Source organism: Chrysemys picta, chromosome 4 (genome assembly GCF_011386835.1).
Source record: "Chrysemys picta bellii isolate R12L10 chromosome 4, ASM1138683v2, whole genome shotgun sequence".
Classification (NCBI taxonomy): Eukaryota; Metazoa; Chordata; order Testudines; family Emydidae; genus Chrysemys; species Chrysemys picta.
Genome location: NC_088794.1, coordinates 13057712 through 13076240, shown reverse-complemented (window position 1 = coordinate 13076240; position 18529 = coordinate 13057712). Strand labels below are relative to the sequence as shown.

General features: G+C 52.0%; 2 protein-coding genes across 7 annotated transcripts; one reads left to right on the top strand and one right to left on the bottom strand.

Annotated features, from left to right (window-relative positions):
- Positions 1-416: 416 nt before the first annotated feature.
- AP4B1 (adaptor related protein complex 4 subunit beta 1) lies at positions 417-11341 on the bottom strand. 4 transcript variants are annotated; one of them, XM_005294908.5, is made up of 10 exons: positions 11073-11341; positions 10626-10850; positions 8599-8729; positions 7816-7963; positions 6559-7055; positions 5650-5733; positions 4598-4701; positions 2486-2693; positions 1754-2041; positions 417-1459 (listed from the first exon to the last, which is right to left on the bottom strand). In XM_005294908.5, the coding sequence occupies exons 1-10, from the start codon at positions 11312-11314 to the stop codon at positions 1032-1034; spliced, it is 2355 nt and encodes a 784-aa protein (XP_005294965.2). In that variant the 5' UTR covers positions 11315-11341; the 3' UTR covers positions 417-1031. The 4 variants fall into 4 exon arrangements, with proteins under 4 accessions (XP_005294965.2, XP_042708577.2, XP_065447483.1 ...); XM_042852643.2 differs by having other exon boundaries at positions 8599-8713; positions 11073-11329; XM_065591411.1 differs by lacking the exon at positions 8599-8729 and having other exon boundaries at positions 11073-11230.
- Positions 11342-11359: 18 nt separating this feature from the next.
- On the top strand, positions 11360-16554 carry DCLRE1B (DNA cross-link repair 1B). Of its 3 annotated transcripts, none has more exons than XM_005294910.5 (5): positions 11360-11492; positions 11762-11983; positions 12537-12702; positions 13093-13275; positions 13683-16554. In XM_005294910.5, exons 2-5 carry the CDS (start codon positions 11795-11797, stop codon positions 14849-14851), a joined length of 1707 nt encoding a protein of 568 aa, XP_005294967.2. In that variant the 5' UTR covers positions 11360-11492; positions 11762-11794; the 3' UTR covers positions 14852-16554. The 3 variants fall into 3 exon arrangements, with proteins under 3 accessions (XP_005294967.2, XP_023964037.2, XP_023964038.2); XM_024108269.3 differs by having other exon boundaries at positions 12537-12599; positions 13125-13275; positions 13683-14992; XM_024108270.3 differs by having other exon boundaries at positions 11420-11492; positions 13125-13275.
- The last annotated feature ends 1975 nt before the right edge of the window (positions 16555-18529 follow it).

Genomic DNA, 18529 nt, shown 5'->3' with positions numbered 1-18529 from the left:
AAAATAGCTAGTTGTGTAGACATTCCCAGTTGCGCTGATGCCCAAGCTCTGAAACCCAAAAGTGGGGTCTCCAGCCTGAGTGGGCACTTCTACACAGCTCTTTTTAGCCCTGTAGCATGAGCCCATGTCAGTTGCTGGGGGCTCTGAGACTTGCTGCCATGGTTTTTTTGGGGGGAAGGGGCAATGTAGACATGCCTTAAGAGGGAGTTGGTTCAACCCACCTGTGCCTCATTACCCATCTCACAGTGGCACATGATAGGGGACAGCTGGTCTCTATCAAGAGAGGGGAACAGGAAACAGTGACATACAGTGTAACAGCTGCCGTGAGCAAGAGGCTCCTGGTGCAGACTACGGGGGAAAAGAAAAGAACACTCCAGGAAGGGTTGGGAGTGGCCTACTAAAAGCAGCCAGTTGAGTTGAACTTCATAGACTTTATTTGGGGATTTTGAAGTTAATAAGCCCAGCCCCTAAGGAGCGGTGGTTGAACAGAGAGAAGCCTGCATGTAGTTTACGGTAGAGCCCTGAAAAGGAACACTAAGGGTCTGTCTCCACTGCATACTCCATATGGCAGCACGTCGAGTACATACACTGCATGCCCCTCTAGCACAGGTATAAACAACATTCCCAGTCCTCACTAGAGAGATCTGACTCCAATATTAAATCTTTCTTTTATTCATGTAACTAGCACTGGAGTTGTCCCTGCTTCAGTGACCCCATCAGAAGCACCAGACTGATGATCCATCCCCCAGCCTTCAGAGTTGCGAGACCTTGATGGATTTTGAATCTTTCCCGTGCACCTGTTATAATGCAGTATGTGAAGAAACTAGCGACACTCGCACCATATGCTGCCCCTGGGCCACACACTATTCCCACTGGCACTAATGGCAGCTCTAAGGCAGATCGGGGCTGTTCAAGGCTCTTACAAACAGTTTAGAAGAAGAGCAATTTAACTTCAGTAACACCACGCTGAGCCGCAGAAAAGATCTTCCCTGCACCCCGAGTGAGGCTGCTCCGAACAGGGCTTAGAGGAATCAGGATTTCAGCCCTAGGACTGTCCCCATTACAGTTCTTAACACTGAGATAAAGTGTTGCAGCGCCTCAGTCCTCTCCTCGCTCTGCTTCACTGAAACCTGCATGTCGGAGTTCTCGGTCTCAAGCAGCAGTTCTGTTAGGAAGAGACAGCCAGACTCATCCTGGGCACTGAGATAGGCTTTCCATGGCTGGGCACCAGCTTTGCTCATAGCAATAGTCTGGATGTGGACAACCTGAAGCGCAGTCTGTATGGTGTCTGGGTGAGCAGCTCCATGCCAGGGCAGAGCCTGCTGGCAGTTCACATCCAGACTCAGCCAGGTCTTCTCAAACTGCTCTGCAGTCAGGTGTGCCTTGGGGATTAAAGTCAAGCCAGCCGAGTCGGAATGAACCTGGAGAACTTCCTTATTCCCTTCTGAAATCAGTGACTCTGAAATCAAATATGGAACAGGGTGAGAAATGGCATTGGGAATGCTGCCCGCAGTATCACCAAGAGTGTCTGACGGACCTATCAGCAACACAAACCCAGGAAGTGTAATGCCTCCAATATTCCACCGGGGTGAGCAGACTGTGAACAGCCAAGTGTTAAGCGAAAGGCTGAGACCCCATAACAGCCTTTTGAACTCAAGGCTTCAGTGCTAAAATCTGGGATCCTCCTGGAGGGTCAAACATAGGAAGATTTATCAATGGAGGAAGGTATTTTTCTAGCTGAGCGTGTGACTACCTGTTCCTGCGGTCATCGGAGCAGCAAAGGGAAAGCCTCCGCAGCGCGGCTCCGTTGCCCAGTTAGCAGCAGTGACAACTGCCCAGCGCGCTTTCCCATATATGGGCACCAACGTGTTGAACTCTGAAGCCCATTTGTTCACAGGTCGCTCAGCCGGATCCTCCAGGAGTCCCAGAGAGGGATCAGACTTGGGGCTGCACAGCACTTGCTTCGCTTCTTCCACGCCAGCTTGTAAGAGACGATAGTAGAACAGCCCCCGGTCCCGTACCACCATATCAGTCTCTTCCTCTGGAAAGATGAACACACACACGTTCACTCAGGGCATGCTAGCATTCATAGATCAAACCTCAATGGACAACCCTTCGCTGGTACCTACCAACCAACACCTGGATCCTGAGTGCCATCCATTTCCTCTACCACTTTGCAGAGCTAGGGGCCAAACAGCAGCAGGAGTAGCAGCAGCAAGGTGGTAAACAGGAGCAAGGGCAAAGAGGCAGACAGGAAGAGGGCTAGATTCTGCATTTGCATCCACATAGGAGGATGTCAAAAACTTATTTTAAAACTAATCCGGATCTTTGAGCCGAGGAGTTTCTGCCACAGAATTCTCCATCTGTCAGGGTGTGCGAGAGTCCTCAGCAGGGACACACCCACCTATGCATTAATACAGCAGGTGCCCTGACATAAATTTAGCACAGGGCTGTGGGCATGAGAGCCTCAGCAAGACATACCCACCTATGCAGTAATAGAGCAGTCGCCCGAGTATGTCCTGGCATTCGGCAGGACGAAACAGGAAGAGTCGGACCAAAGCTGTCAGCAACTCCATCTTCACTGCTGGAAACGTCTCCGATCTCACATTCTCGACAAAGTCCTCCAAAACATAGGGAGCATTGGGAACTCTCTCCCCATGCACTCCCAGGAGCCAGATCAGCGCTTGCTTGCCCTGGGGAGTCAAACACCACCACCGGATGCTCAGAGCCAAGCCACTCCACACTGCACTCCTAGTACAACCTGTGACCAAGGACCTTTGACACCAACTGGCAGAAGGCACAGGAGTACATACGAGTACAGGGATCCCCTGGGTTCACCAAAAGGGGTCATGTGGTGGCCATATTCATTGCAAGATGTATGTAAGGAAAGCGTGAGGAGTTATGTATACATGCTGAAAATTATGTTCTCTAGGTTTTGTAGGTAAAGGCAGGTCACTCAAAGATTCTGTGCCTTGAGACAAACTTCTCCAGACAGGAGATGGGAGACCTGGTGGACCATTGTGTACCGTGGGTCTTACAACAGAAGTTTAACAATATACTAAATCAAATGCTGAAGAAGAGCTTGTGGAGACTTCAGAAGGAAATTAACAGGAACAGCTGGGGGAGAGGTAGAAACCTATTTTCAGGTAAAGATCAAAAGGTCTGGAATATCTGGGGCTCTACAGAAACATACTGGCATCCCTCAATCTCTGAAGACAAGTGGTCAGTAAGCTTGAGGTTATGAAAGGGGGCTCTCAGCCATCCTGGCTAAAAACACTGAGAAAAGGACTTGGACTAAGCGATCCTGTAGGAGACAGGGAATATCTTGTGAGTTAAGTTTTGGCTCTAAAAGGCACATCATGTTATGATTTTCCTTTACATGTAACCATCTGTTTCTAATATTTTTATTTACTGTCACTTGAATCTCTGCTCTTTGATAAAGTTATTGTTTTCACTATAAATCTATCTAAGTGCTGCGTGTTAAGTGGAGTGGGGATCCGGAGTTGAACCATGTGTAAGTTGGTGTGTACTGTTCTTCGGGAGAAGCAAAGCTGAGTTCTGAATGTTCAGTGGAACAGGAGCTGGGTAGTCCAGAAGCTTGGTACATGCCTATTGTTAACCTGTAGAGAGAGTGCGATGCCTGCGGACACCTGGATGGCAGTGCTTGTATTACATGCAGCAGGCACTGACAAGACTCCCTCACGCTAAGGGCAGGAATTAGCGAGGTGCCTCATAACCCTGGGTACCCCTGAGAAGAATCACACCACCACCGGAGCATCAGGTGAACTGGGAACCCCAGGCTGCAGCTCACCAGGATGGTGCTCAGCTCAGAACTGTTTATTGGAGAGAGGAGTATTCAAGACAAGAGTCTCCCAGTATTTAAATAGTAACATCAGCCAACACAGAAACACCCAGCACTTAATACCAGGCTTTCTGTCTCCAGAGCACTGGACCAGCACAAACCAACAACCTCACAACAGTCCTGTGAAGCAGGACTATTGTAATATCCTTTTACAGACTGGAGAACCACAGCAGAGAGGTGATGGGACATGCCCAGGCATCAGCATGATTCCATGTCAGAGCTGGAATAGAATTCTAGAGTCCTAGCTCTCAGGCTAGTTCCCCAGACTACACTTCTATATGCCCTAAATACAGTGGTTATCTGGGGTTAAGGGAAGCGGTGGGATCGCCGTTGTCCTAGCCCAAAAGGGGCCATGTACAGACAACTTGGCTGACATCACTGTACTGAGGAGGGGCCTGCAAACAGTGCTGCTCTAAACTGCCAAGCAGCAGGTGCTCACAGATTCAAAGGCCAGAGCTTCCCTGCACCCCATGGAGAAGAAGTTTTTCTACAGCCTAGGAGCTCCCATCATTCAGATGCTCTTGAGACTCAGCCTGAATTTGACTAGGAGGGATGGGACGTAACTGAACAAAGGCATAATCCCTCATCCCACCCCAAATGATTCCTCTCCCTCCTTGGTGCTCACACCCTTCAAATACTTGTTTGGCCACTCCAAGCAGAGCTGGCTCTGTTTATCAGAGTTCTACATGACAGGAGACGGATCGCCATTCGGCTAACTGCATGAAGCCTCCCTACCTCGCTGTCCTGCATGGCCTCCTCACAGCTGGGCAGAGCCTGGCACACAGCCTCAGTGCACTGGGGACAAAGCCACACCAGGTCCCGGAAAGCCTGCACCACAGCTGCAGTGGAACAGAATGCTCAGTATCTAACAGCAGCTTTTTAAAATCACCACCCCAAGAAAATAATTCACCATCGATTCGGAGCGAGCCAGGTCAGTGCTGCACTCATTCATGCTATTTGGAGCACTTTTCTTCAAAGCCTCACAGCACTGGTGTTGGCCATAGTAAATGTAAAGCCTTTGCTCCCCGCATCCAAAATAAAATGTTTAAATGGCAAAGATTGCTTCTTTGGCTGCATTGAAGCAATCTCCCCCAGCCATCCCCTGTCCTTGAGAAGGCAGTGACTGACTGTCTCATAGCAACAGTGTTTTAAGGTGAGTCTCATCAACACTCCGCAGCAACCGCTGCTAACTTATAAACTTGCATATACATTCTAAAAATTAATTCATTTGGTGACTGGAAAAAACTGCAATTTTGAAAGCCCATAAAAGGTGGAGAAAAATTATTCAAAAGAAGCGAGTGAAACAGTGACTGATGTTAAATCTGAAAGCAGCAGGAAAACCAGAGAGGAGAGTCAGTTACATCAGTGACTGAAATTACAAAAGGGGCAGAGACTAAAGCAGCCAGTGGGAAACAACTTCAAGGTCAGAACTTTCAATCAACTTGACCTTTATAAAAGAGCCATTAAAATATCTCAGTACAGTCCCTCACTCCCTGAGCTAGCAGGTTCAGTCCACATCACACGGTGGATGGAGCTGTGTCCAATCCCCGCTTAAGCACAAGGAAGGTAGCTAAGATAGGAGAAGTTATAAAGTCCACACAAGGAAGATGCCTACCAGGTTAGAAGCCACACCAAATGATTATCTTGTGGTCACCTGGACAGGGATTTCCCAAATCCCAGCCCAGAGCCACACAACTCTACCAAAGCTAGATGTCCTGGTGGCAAGGCCATTTCTTGAAAGCGTGAAGCAAGCAAACCCGAGAACTCAGCCAGCAGCAAATCCTTACCTGAAGTGATATGTTCTTGCTTAAGCCCTAGGAGCTCCGTTAGAATCCCCACACACTGCTCTGTGTACGTCCTGGCAATGCTGCCTGAGGAAGCACCAAGGGGAACAAGTCAGGCTTTGGTCAGAGAAACAGACAGGCGTGCCTATGCTATCCACCACAAAGTCATGTTAGAGTGATATTCTCCCTCATCTGAAAACACTTGTTAGCCTGCTATTACGGCAGAGAAAATCTACAGGTTGGTCCTGCTTTGAGCAGGGGGTTGGACTAGATGACCTCCTGAGGTCTCTTCCAACCTTAATCTTTTATGATACCGCTCACTACAGCAAAAAAAAAAAAAAAAAAAAAAAAAAAAAAAAAAAAAAAAAAAAAATCCTGGGGAGAATGCTCTAGTTCCCTCAGCGCACACACAAATGAGAGAAAGTCTGGTACACCTAAGGGAAGAATCCATTCACAATTTAAAAACAGACATTTTAAATGCAATATTAGGGACCCCAAACAACCTTAACTCTGCCCCCATAGCACCACCCAGAAATTTAGGGCCCACCCATCCACCCCTCAGGTTCATTACGATTCCACGTTTTCATGCTTTAATAAGATGGGTGGGTGGGTAAAGTCACCTCATGTGCACATCAGTCCAGCCCAGGCTGCTAGGAGCCAATGGCTTGCTAGCAACTTAGCATTTCTGGGGCACCCGGCCCAGGCAGAGCAATTCAGAAATGCTCAGGACAGGCTCAGGAACGCCTTCATATTTCTGGGGATCTGGCTCAGCCTGGGGTGCGGCACCAGGACGGCTCTGACACACAGTGCTCTTTTGTCGCTGGCCTAGGCTTGTTTTGGTGGAGAAAGGCCTATTTGAGAGATTTCAGAGACAACCCCCGGCTGTTTCTGAAGCAAAAGCAGAGCTCTTACCTATGGCGAAGATGGCCCCCTGGGCAAGCTCGACTGACACATCAGTGCAGTAACTCTTCAGCTCCTCCAGCACCTGCTGCACGTTCTCATCATTCACCAGCTCACACAACACTTCCATCTTCTGACATTTAATGTAATGGGGCTCCGAGTAGGAACAGAAAAACTTCTTGTAATGGCTGCTAAAGTGGCCAGGCAGGCTTCCCAGGATCTGGCGCACATGACACAGGGCAGCGAAGCAGAGCTCCCGGCTCTCGGAGGTGCAGGCCGCCAGCAGTGGCCCCTTCACTCTAACTAGTACATCTGTCTGTACCTGTGGGAAGTCCTTGGCCAACACCAGAAAGAGTTTGGTGGCTGCCATCACAACACTGGGGCTGGTGCTCTTGAGGGACCCATCTAGTAAGCTGAGGATGTCGAAGAGTTCTTCCTCACTGAGGGGTTTGTAGCGCAGCAGGAAGGCCAGCACCTCACTCTGTCCCCACTGGTCTAAGTCAGACATTCTGCCAAGAAAGCAGCACGGTAAACAGGTCACAAAAGATGCAGCACTACACAGGGATCATTCTAGGGCAGAACCTGCAGCTGTTGCACTTCGTATGGTTTCAGCATACCCACCAATTGCCAGGTTTGTACATGCAGATACCAGCGTTCTCTCTCTCAAGGGAACCAGTCAGTTCACATGCACGCTGAAGCTGAACTCTGTCTCAGTCACTCACACCTGCCCTCAAGCACTAAACCAGAGAGAAACACTGAGAAGGTGCATGGCTAGAGCAAGAGAAAGGATGCCACTCCCTTGACCGAACCAACCCAGACCTGTCTGAAGAGAAGCTGATTCCTTCAGACACTGGACACCATCCCTGCCACATTACACATATTGGGAGGTAGTGGGACAGACAGGCTAGAACAGCTGGTCCTACACTGATGTGCCCCAGCTGTTGTCAGGGAAGAAAGAACCTTTAGATAAGCCATGATACAACTTGTAATTTTAAATAAACCAATAGTTGGTCACAAACGTCTCCTGGAAACTGAGGTTGGTTGTGTGTATCACTGGGAAGGCCGCAGATTTCACATGTGACAGTGAGGTTAATCTGGCACTCTCCTATCTTTTTGGGGGGTGGGAGGGAACAACTGACAGCAATGGAATTTGTTTCCAAAGCCTCCTCTCAGCTCTGCCAGGAGCTGACACATCTGCTCTGCTGACATACAGAACACAGGGGGATCTCACTAGAGTGAAGCTTCCAGCTTCTCACACAGAGAACAGACCTTTTAAGAAGGTGATGGGCTATGGGCTTGTTGATGACAACTCCTCCTTCCCGCCTCAGAATCTCTTCTAGAGCCCTCAGACAATTCACCACTACAATGGGATCCTGGTCACGAAGCAAACTGTATAGCTCATTCACCAGCACGCCATCTGCAGAGACACAAAGGCACTTAGATCATCAGAGACTCAGAGGCACGGCATCCATTCAGGCAAGACAGTCACTGTCCATGAGCAGCCTCAGGAATATGGGGACCATGACACAGTACCTGGGAGGAAGAATTGTTACCAGCAAACTACAAATACCCTTGACTTTCCAGTAACATTAGCGTATGGCATAGGTATTCTCTAAAGAGCCCTCTCTACACAAGATCACTGCACGTGTGGCAGTCAGGTGTTAGAGGAAGAGGCTCACATGTAGCACAGAAAATGAAGCAGGAAAGGAAGAGTCCCAGCCCCGTGAAGCAGCAGATATGAAAGGAGTATTCCTCTGTGGAAACTCACCCTGCCAGACCTGAAAATGCCCAAGAAGCAGATTCCATTAGGGATCTGCCTTATGTTCACAGGCTGCCCCCCTCCCCCTGCCTCCACTCCTGTGGGATCCAAAACCAACGCACAGCCCAGTGAATCCAGGCCAAACAGGGAGCCTTGACTCTAAAGAGCCGCATCTACATGAGTTGTATGTATCTTATCTAGTAGAGAAGCATAATCTTCCTCTCCCCAATGAAAGCTCTAGGACAAAGTATGACCATGCCCCGCTTCCTCCAAGGCAAAATCTGACTACTTACCCACTTCGGTGTCACCTTGGAGTTTCTGCATCTTTGCACAGCCAAGAACAGCTACTCTCCTCACATAGGACGCCTTGTCTCGCAGACCATTCAGAACGGGCTGCTGGATGTACTCCTGTATGCCAGGCATCCTATGAATAAGTATGTATCATTCTGGATTCATTCAAAATCCCTCAAGATATCCTAGGGTGCTCCCCCATCTACAGCAACCACTTTTACAAACCAAGGGCTTTCCTTGCTGTTCTCTTTCAATAATCCCCCTACACGCAGGTAACCGTTTTCCATTCTGTGCACATCTCTTTTGCGTCTTTTAAAAGAATTAAGCAGCATAAAGAAAACACTCAAGGCATGTGTGTCATTTCTGAAGTCCTGAGTCCCCATCCAGAATATCCAGGCACTGCTATTCAGATGAATACATTAGAAAGCCAGAAGGGATCACTGTGATCATCTAGTCTGACCCACTGCATAAAACAGGCCATAGAATGACCCTGAATTAATTTCTATTTGGCCCAGAGAATATCTAGAAAAACATCCGATCTAGATTTAAAAATTGCCAGTGGAGATTCCATCATAACTTTTGGTAAATTGTCCCAATTGTTAATTGCCCTCAATGTTAAGAATTTCCACCTTATTTCTAGTTGAATTGGTCAAGATTCATCTTCCAAACACTGGATCTTCTTATATCTTTGTGTGCTAAACTGAAGAGTCCATTACTAAATATTGGTTTCCAGGATAGGTATTTATAGTTTGTGATCCCATTTCTTTAAACTAAATAAATTCAAGGACCGCAATGTAACACTCTAAGGCTATGTCTACACTACGCACCTTTTAGTGACACAGCCGTACTGCTAAAAGGCGTGCAGCGTAGCCGCTCTTTGTCAGCAAGAGAGAGCTTTCCTGCCAACAAAAAACTTGCACCCCCCACAAACAGCAGTAGTTTTGTTGGTAGAAGAGCTCTCCTGCAAGCGACGCTTTTCGTCAGCAAAACTTTTGTCCTTCAGGGTTGTTGGTTTTCAACGCTCCTGAATGACAAAAGTTTTGTCGTTCATGGTCCAGTGTAGACAAAACCTAAGGCAGTGGTTCTCAACCTATTTACCATTGTGGGCTGCATCCAATGCTACCTGTCTGGCTCCGAGGATGTCACATGGGCTACAGCTCAAGTGCTGATTGGGCTGTAAGCAGCCCATAGGCTGCAGGTAGAGAACCACTGCTCTTAGACAAGTTTTGAAAACCTTTAGTCATTTCTGTGGCTCTTCCCTGAACCTTCACTATTTATTTATCAGCATCCTTCTTGAATTGCCGAAGGCAAAAGCAGACACAGCATTCCAGTAGCAGTTGCACCAGGCCAAACAGAGAGACTATAACCTCCCTTCTCGTACTTGAGTGTCCTCATTGCCTGAGCACCTAAGTCAGGGGTGGCCAACCTGTGGCTCTTCAGAGGTTAACATGTGGCTCTTTACCTAGGCACTGATTCCGAGGCTAGAGCTATAGAAGCTAACTTTCCAATGTGCTGGAGGGATGCTCACTGCTCAACCCCCTGCTCTGCCCCAAGCCCTCCCCCACTCCACCCCTTCCTCCAGGGTCCCTGCCATGCTCTTGCTCCTTTACCCTTCCCGCCATAGCCTCCTGCACAAGTGAAACAGCTGACTGCAGAGGGAGGGGGAGTAGGTGCTGATTGTTGGGGGCTGCCAGCAGGCAGTAGGTGTTAGGAAGCTGATTGGGGGGGGGGGGGGGCTACTGACTTATTACTGTGGCTCTTTGGCAATGTACATTGGTAAATTCTGGCTCCTTCTCAGGCTCAGGTTGGCCACCAATGGCCTAAACAGTCTATAATCATAATCTCCCACACCCCCAGCCGCTTTCTCAGGCAGGTGGAGATCACTAAAATGATGACTGCCAACAGACTGCATTCACCTAGGAAAGAGCAACGTTCCCAAGAGCTAGGCCACAACACTGCACTTAGGTCCCCACTGCTAAGACCGTAGGAAGGGTCATGCATCCATCTCCCAGCCAAGTCGCATCCATACCTGAGGCTGCACATGCTGCGGAGGGCGAGGCCTCTGACCATGGGGTTGGGGTCGGAGCAGTCTTTGCACAGGGTGTTGATAGCCAGCAGCGCTAGGTCGGGCTGCAGAGAGGCGTACGTGCACATGTACAAGTAGACCAGCTTCTTCTGCACGATGTCCCCCGTGGCACTGGCCTTCACCATCTCCATGAAAACCCCGGACACATCCACGCCTTGGGTCATGCGCCTGAAACCGCCGCACGAGCAGCAGAGAGAGCAAAGCCGAGCTCAGGGCAGGGGCAAGGGCAAGGGCAGGGGCAGGGGCAGGGGCAGGGGCAGGGACTCTCCCTCCCTCCCGGGCCGCCGCCGCCAGCCCCGCTCGCCCCGCCCCGCCCGTCCCAGGGGGGCGCCCCGGTTCCGCTCGGGCCCGCCCCAGCCAGCCGCGGGGCAGCGCGTGCACGGGCCGTACCGGATCACGCGCAGCAGCACGTTGCGGTAGCGCAGCCGGTCGGCCTGCACGTGGCGGTTGGACAGGGCTCGGCGCAGCTCCGCCACGGCATCGTCCGCGCCCCAGTACGGCATCCCCGCTGGCGTTCTGTTGTTCCGGCAGGCACCGCCCCCTCCCCCGGCTCTTCCGGATCGGCACAGGAAGTCCCGCCCCAAACCGACCGGACGAGCGGTAACAGCGCTCACTCCGCACGCGCACTGCATCACTACCCAGAGCGCTGCCGTCGCACCACGCATGCGCAGCATGTCCAACGTCCTCGGAGAGCAACGGCCCCGCCCACCAGAGCAAAAGGACGCATGCGCCTAATCGGTGCCGCTCGCTGGCGCTGCCACTCAAGTCATCGGCGGGAACGGGACGTTTGAGAAGAATCTAGTTGAGCGGGTGAGGCAGGTCTTGGATCCGGATCCACCCCCGGCCCTACCGGCAGCCCCTTCAGCTGCCCTGACAGTGCCCTTCACTCCCATTCCGCACCCCCCCACCCCTGTGATGCGCCCCTCCCCCCGCACTGCCAGTGCTGCTTGCTCCCCTTCCGCCCCCCCGCACTGCCAGTGCCCGCACTGCCGACCCACAGCTCCCCAGTAAACTCTGCTGATGCCCCAGAACCCCGACCTTGGGGGCTTTAATGGTGGAAACGTGACTCTGTTTTGCAGTGCGGTGTCGTTCGCTGGCCAGGCGCCCGGGCCATGAATGGAGCTCTCATCCCGGGCACGCCCATTGCAGTGGATTTTTGGAGCATCAGGAAAGCCAGCCATGCTCGCGTGTTCTTTCTCTCCCACATGCACTCTGACCACACAGTGGGGTTATCCAGCACCTGGCACCGGCCCATCTACTGCTCCCCCCTCACGGGGCGAATCCTGCACCACAGGCTGAAGGTAGGAGCCAGCCCACGGGGTCAGACAGCGGCTCGGGGGGCCAAACCCAGGGCCATGGTTTGCATGTCACTTGGATAAAGCCGAGCGTTGTAAGGGTGAGAACGCAGTTACTGTGTTTGCTACCCAGGAGTCTGTGATGAGGAAGGGACGTCTTGGGACCAAGCTTTTGGCATGGGGGGTTAAGAATCCCTGTTTTTCATAATGAACAAAGAGCAAGTCAGACAGAGCGATCCGGCCGCAGAGCTCTGCCGTGCGGCTTGCTGAGGAGATGAGAATGGAGCCCGTCCCTCGGGAGACGCTCTGGTCGGATTGCGGTACCCGACTCCTGGAGCAGAGCGTTCTCTCCCCTGGGGCCAGCTGAGGGGGCCTCCTGCCCAGGCAAAGGCAGTGCAGGGAAGTGTCTGGGTGAATAGCGAAGTACAGCCCAGGGAATGGGGTTGGGCCCCAGGGCAACTGGTTGGCTAAGGGAATGGGGAAGGAGGCCTCATCCCTGTGTTGGGAGGGAGCGGGTCTGAGGCCGACTCCACCTGACCAGCCCTGTGCTTCCTTCCAGGTGGCGGAGCACTGGATCCGGCCCCTGGAAGTGGGCCAGAGCCACCTGGTGGCCCTTGATGAGGTTGGTAAAACGACCATGACGGTGACCCTGATAGATGCCAACCACTGCCCCGGCTCAGTCATGTTCCTCTTTGAGGGCCCCTTTGGTGTCATCCTCTACACAGGTACGAGCCCCCATCCCGGGGCCCGGAGACCCCCTTTGCCTTCCTGCCCAGCTCTGGGCATGTTTTGTTCTAGGGTCCCTGCCAGAGCCCTGTGCTTCTACCACAGGTCACCCCTGACCTCTCCCGCACATCCCGGGCCCTGCCTCCTGTCTTAGGGTTTAGGGGCTCGGAAGGGGAGTCCTGCCAGCACCGCCCCTTGAGGAGAAACAGGTCACTCACCAGGCCAGGAATCAAACCTGAATCATTCAGGTGGCAGCCCGGGGCTAGAGCCAGCAGGCGGTGAGGCCTTGGCAGGCAGAGGCTCTAAGCCAGATCTCTGCCGTAGTAGTGCGTGGACCACCAGGCTGGGCTCCCACAGTTCTATGTGTTTGGTGTTTTGTCTTGTGCCAGGTGACTTTCGTTACACTCCCACCATGCTGCAGGAACCGGTGCTAAGGAACCAGAAACGAATTGATGTTCTCTACTTGGACAACACAAACTGCGACCCCCTGGGCGACCTGCCCTCCCGCCAGCAGGCCACCCAACAGATCAAAGAGCTGATCAAGGCCCACCCAGATCACGAGGTCAAGATTGGTGAGTAGGCATCACGGCATGTGGGTGGGGCTGGTTCCAGAGCCAGGGACTGACAGTCTTTCTGGGGCACTCAGTGCCTGATGGGAGGGAATCGCATTAGGAGGGGACATGCGGTGGGAGAGGTACAGCAGCTCGCTGTGCCTGGGTTGTGCATTTTGACTGGCTCAGAGGACAGATGTAGCTAATTTTCATTCCTTTTATGTGTGCTGCATGGGGCAGGTGATGGTTTTCCTTCCTCCTCCAGCATAGATTGGCAGGACAGGGCCTGTCTCTTCCTGGATGCTGGGTCCAGTAACCTATAGGCCCCACGCTGCTCGCCCCCATCCTGGTAATGGCCCCTTTTTGCTGCCTTTGCAAAATGCTGTTTAGGTCTGAGTTCCTGAGCCCCCTTGTTTGCTCCTTCCCAGGGGTCTACAGCCTGGGCAAAGAGTCGCTCTTGGTGGACTTGGCCTTAGAGTTTCAGACCTGGATTGTGGTGAGTCCCAAGAGACTGGAGCAGATGAAAGTGCTGGGCCTTGTGGACGTCTTCACTGCTGAGGAGGGGGCTGGCTGGATCCACGGTGTGGACATCTCTGAAATCTGCTGGGAAGCCATGATCAACTGGAACCAGCAGCGCCCCACCATTGCCATTCTCCCCACCAGCCGCCCAGTGAAGATCCCCCACCCCAGCGTTCACCTCGTGCCCTATTCAGACCACTCCTCCTTTTCGGAGCTGCTAGAGTTTGTACAGTGGCTGAAGCCCTGCTCCATAGTTCCAATTGTCAAGAGAAACGTGTGCCTGCCGTACTTGGAGAAATACCTGAGCTCCAACCACAAGGCGTCACCTGAGCCCGGAATTCCAGAGTCTGGGCAGAAGTTCACCCAGTTGAGAGAGAGCAGGGAGCAGCAAAGAGCCACCCAGCAGCCTGTGCCTACGAAGGACTCCTTTGCATCCGCAGAGAAATGTACGGACTGGCTGGAGCATTTCGGGGGGGTGACGATTGGCCAGCAGAGCTCCTCAGAGCAGCCTAGGGACCCCAACACCCGTTTGCAAGGTGGCTCTATGTGTTGCAGGGGAGAGAGAAAGGGAATCAAAGTGGAGTTATGCTGGCTGCATGGTGCCCAGAGGCAGCTTTTTTCAGCACAGCCCAATACACAGACACTTGCCAGAACGCAGCCACTGCCACCCAAGGACGCCGGTGCCCGGACGTCCCAAAGTAGCACAGAGGGCACAGCACGGTCACACACGAGTTCTTTATCCTGGCAAACAGGAAAGAGACACACCTCCCGTGCCAGCCCATGCCAGCCTCCCCTGCAGGACTGGGCCCCCTTAACGCTGGCCTCTGTGCAGAAGAAGGCCGCTTTCCCCTCACACAAACAGAGTTTAACCTGCCTGCAGACTGAGGAATTTCTTCCCCCAGGAGCAGCTGGAGACCGTGTCACCCTGGCCAGCTGGCCCTCTGTGGCCAGCAGTCATGTTGCCCGTGGGCTTGCGGAGGAATATTTGCTTGCTCCATTAAACACCCTAAAGCAATACTCTGCGGAGAGCTTTGACTGGCAGATCGAAAACTATTTCAGGAGAGAGGAGGGGCCCTAACAGCCAGCATATGTGGAGCTAGCAGCAAAGGTCCTGTTCTCCCAAGTGTTGTGTCAGTGTGTGTTGTCTGCCAGGGCTGCTCTGAGCCAGCCGACAGGAGATGGCCCAGCTCGGGGCTTTACACTGAAAGCTTCCCTTCCGTTGCCTGAGAGGAGAATGGCAGAGTTTGCAGCAGTTCCTAGATTCTCTTTTTGTTGGTTTGTTGAACATTCTAAAATTGCAAGTTTGTTCTACCACAGTATGAGGATGACTCCCAAGTACTATCTGTGACCCTGTCCGTGTCCTGGGGTGTCACCCTGGCACTCACACAAACGCAGATCCCAGGAGGACACTGTTCGCTGGACCTTATAGCAAAGGGGATTGGAATGGTTCCTGGGAGGTGAGCCGCAGGGGGCGTGAGCTGCCAGGGCTGACTCTGCATTCATGTTCCCATGAGACGAGAGAAACATTCTCCTGCTTGACAGCAAAACAAGAAGGAAGTTCAAGAACCCCATCCTCTCCCCCTTGCTGTTTGCATTCCTAGCTGCTGACAGGGATTGGTGTGTGCTCAGCTATCCTAGGAGCTTGAGAGCTGGTTTTAAAGAGACAGTGAAGTGAAGAGCTTTCAGGCCTCTCTGAATTGCTGTGAGGCTGTATTTAGAGACACTAACATCACAGACTTGTGGGAAGCTCTCCCAGGGGTCACAGCTGCCGTCCCATCCTGATTGGGCCAGTTTGTGGTTGGGGCTGTAAATGCTCTCTTGTGTCACGAACTGGGACAGGAGGAATTCTGTGAATTCTAAGGATATGGGTCTCTGGTGCAGTTTGTTGCATTGTTTGGAGTGTCTGCGTTCATTCGTGAACTGTTGTTTCTTCTCCCTCCAGCCCTTGATCCTTGTGCCCCATATCAGTGAGTCAGACCAGAGCGACAGCCCCCGGCAGTGTGCAAACTCCAGGCACCTTCGCTGGGTTAAAAGTCATGGAGTCTGTGGCTCTTTCAGTGCAGCCAGTGTTAGCCCTGCAGCCGGCCGCGATGAGAACGTGCTCGCTCTCTTGCTGGGTTAAGCTAGACTCTGAAGGAAGCGATCGCCACCTTTCGGTTCTGCTGAGCTGGACGTAACCAGCTTCGCTCTCCTTGGCGTGGGATTTAGGGACAGCTTAGCTCAGCTGACCTCAAGGTGACCCTCTGTGGGCATTTCCTTTACTTGTACCTGCTTGGGCAGGTGGAAGCTTTGTAGTTTTCCTAGACGAGTGTTTGACCTGCTGCTTTGTGCCTGTGCCAGCAGCGGGTGGGGTGCAGGGGAGGGGGCAGCCTTCAGGTTCTTAGGGAGCTACTCTTAGCCCAGTAGGGTTGAGGTCCCAGACAGGCTGTCCCCTGGCGAAAGGGCTTTGCTGCCACCCCCACATTGACCCTCTGTCCGAGTGCAGTGAGGGCTCTCAGCGGAATGGCTGTCTGCCCAGAAAATACCCTGCCGTCGGCACTGACACACCCGCTGGACGCCAGGGAAAGGTGTGTCCTTCGGAGCCACTGGGAGCCCTCCCAGGGCCCCCTCTAATTTTGTTGTCTGGTTGCTCCTGGCTGTACAGAAGGAGGCTGCATCACTGGCCTTCCCACCCTGGTGCCTGAGGAGCATCTCGTGAATTGCTGTGTCTGGGTTAAGCTCTGAGAGTGTGTGGACAAGTGTGTTATTTATACAAAACTCAAATAAACCAAGTTGAAAATATCTGTGCTGCTGTCATGGAGCTGGTATACTCAACCTGTCCCGTCCTGGCTTCCTGTCGTTCTTGGGGAGGCACAAAGCTGCAAGCAGCCTGAGTACTGCTGGATAATCTCTGGTTGTTCAGCTAACCAAGCCCCATGATCCTCGCGGTGCCAGCTGAGCGTCAGCGTGGTGTTTCTAGGTGTGCGTGCTGCAGAGCCCTGGCTACGCGGTGCCGTGTTCGGCACTCGGGGCGTGTTCTGTCAGACAGGAGCATTAAAAACCAAGTAAGGTTTATGACTAGCGTTGTGTCTGCCAGGGAGCTCAGATGTCCAAGGAGGGACCTCACCAGGATGGGTCTGATCTCTCCCCTGCCAGCCGCCCATAGGGATGCAGCTCAGAGTCTGCGCTGGAGTCACTGGAAACTGCGACCCACATCAGCCTGTGATGTCTGCGAGCTAGATTACAAGCACCGAACTCAGCTCACCCAGAGGCTGCCCAGCAATTTCCTTGGGGCCTTGAAGGCTGCTCCTAACCTGCACTAAACGAGGTAGACTGTAGCTCCATGCAGGGTATGGTCCCACACAGGGCTTGTGTCAATACACGGTGAGTGCACCATCGGTAGGTGTGTGTCTTTGCACCCAGTGTGCATCTGGCCAATATCCAGTGCCCTGTCTTTTGGGGTTTTGACAATGCATGGTAGGGCTGAAATGAGTCATGCATGGGTGACTGGGAGCATGTAACTTTTTCCATCCCATAATGTCATCTATATCCCGGAAACACCATGGTGACGCTCAGCTGGCGCCAAGCTGTGGGTGTCACTGTCCCCCAGCATGGAGTTGTAGGGGCAGGGATGCCATGTGGAATATTGGAGGAGGGGTGTGTAGAGAGGAGTCCCATTTTCCAGGCTCCTGTTCTAACCGCTAGACATGTCCCTGCTTTTCTGAGTAGCTGTGTAGTTCTCTTCTGCCATTTGCTGTAAATGACCAGTGTGGTTTGAACAGTCGCAAGTATCCTGCCCTCAGGTTTACAGCCCTGGCTGTTAGTCCCCTGCAGTAATAAATAAACTAGACTGACCCCTGGGTTGATGGCTCAGCCAAGTGCTATCGCTGTCTTACTTGTCAGAAAGTTAACCCACTTCTTTCCCCCACCCAAACCCAGTGACCGTCCTACAGGCTGAGTGTCTGCTCCCAGCGGCTGAACACACTGAGAAGCTGCAGCGGAAACTCTGGGTTCTGCTTCTGGAACATAAAAGGTATTTCCTGCCATTTCAGTGGACATGACTTAAATTACATAGGAGCAGGGGAACCTAAATCCTCTCCCACAGGTCTAAAGGGCAATACAATTTTGTAGGAGAGTCTGAATAATGATAGAAGTGAGGGAGATTTCAGCCACAAGGCTGCCTGTGCGTGAGGCACATTCAAGTGCTTCCCAGAGTGCCAGACAGGTGTTTCTGCTTCTGTTGGACTCCAAGACGCCTTTTTCTGTGCGACAGCTGCCGCTCTGGGGAGGGCCTGTCACCGTGCCTCCGTGGGTCACAACTGAGAATACCAAATTCAGAGCAAGGGAAAAAGGGCTAACACACCCAAAACTCTTCCATGAGAGGTACCAAACCAGCAACAAAATAAACTTCTGTCTCACCACACTGGCTAACAAGAAGTCACAAGTGCAGCCTCCTTAGGTATTCCAGTCCTGGATTCCACAACCAGACACCAGATTTAAAGATGAGTGGTTATTTGAAACTAATTTCATCAAACAAAAGGGTTCTTCTGATCCCAAAGGACCAGCCACATACCCAGGTCAATATATAACTCACATCTTCCCCAATAATCATGCTATTGCCAATCCTTTAGTCTTTAAAATCTAAAGGTTTATTTATAAAAGAAAGAAAGAAAGAAAGGTGAGAATTAAAATTGGTTAAAGGAATCAAATACATACAACAATTGCCAAGTTCTTGGATCAGGCTTGTAGCAGTGATGGAATAAACTGCTGGCTTGTT

Bases quoted from the DNA above. Each gene is read 5' to 3' on its own strand.
- AP4B1 (XM_005294908.5), bottom strand. From the start codon at position 11,314: ATGCAGTGCGCGTGCGGAGTGAGCGCTGTTACCGCTCGTCCGGTCGGT. The intron at 2,042-2,485 runs GTGGGTATGTCT...TCATCTTTCCAG, and splicing joins ACTGCTCTATTACTGCATAG to AGGAAGAGACTGATATGGTG. The intron at 1,460-1,753 runs GTAGTCACACGC...ATTTGATTTCAG, and splicing joins TCCGATGACCGCAGGAACAG to AGTCACTGATTTCAGAAGGG.
- DCLRE1B (XM_005294910.5), top strand. From the start codon at position 11,795: ATGAATGGAGCTCTCATCCCGGGCACGCCCATTGCAGTGGATTTTTGG. The intron at 11,984-12,536 runs GTAGGAGCCAGC...GCTTCCTTCCAG, and splicing joins TCCTGCACCACAGGCTGAAG to GTGGCGGAGCACTGGATCCG. The intron at 13,276-13,682 runs GTGAGTAGGCAT...GCTCCTTCCCAG, and splicing joins AGATCACGAGGTCAAGATTG to GGGTCTACAGCCTGGGCAAA.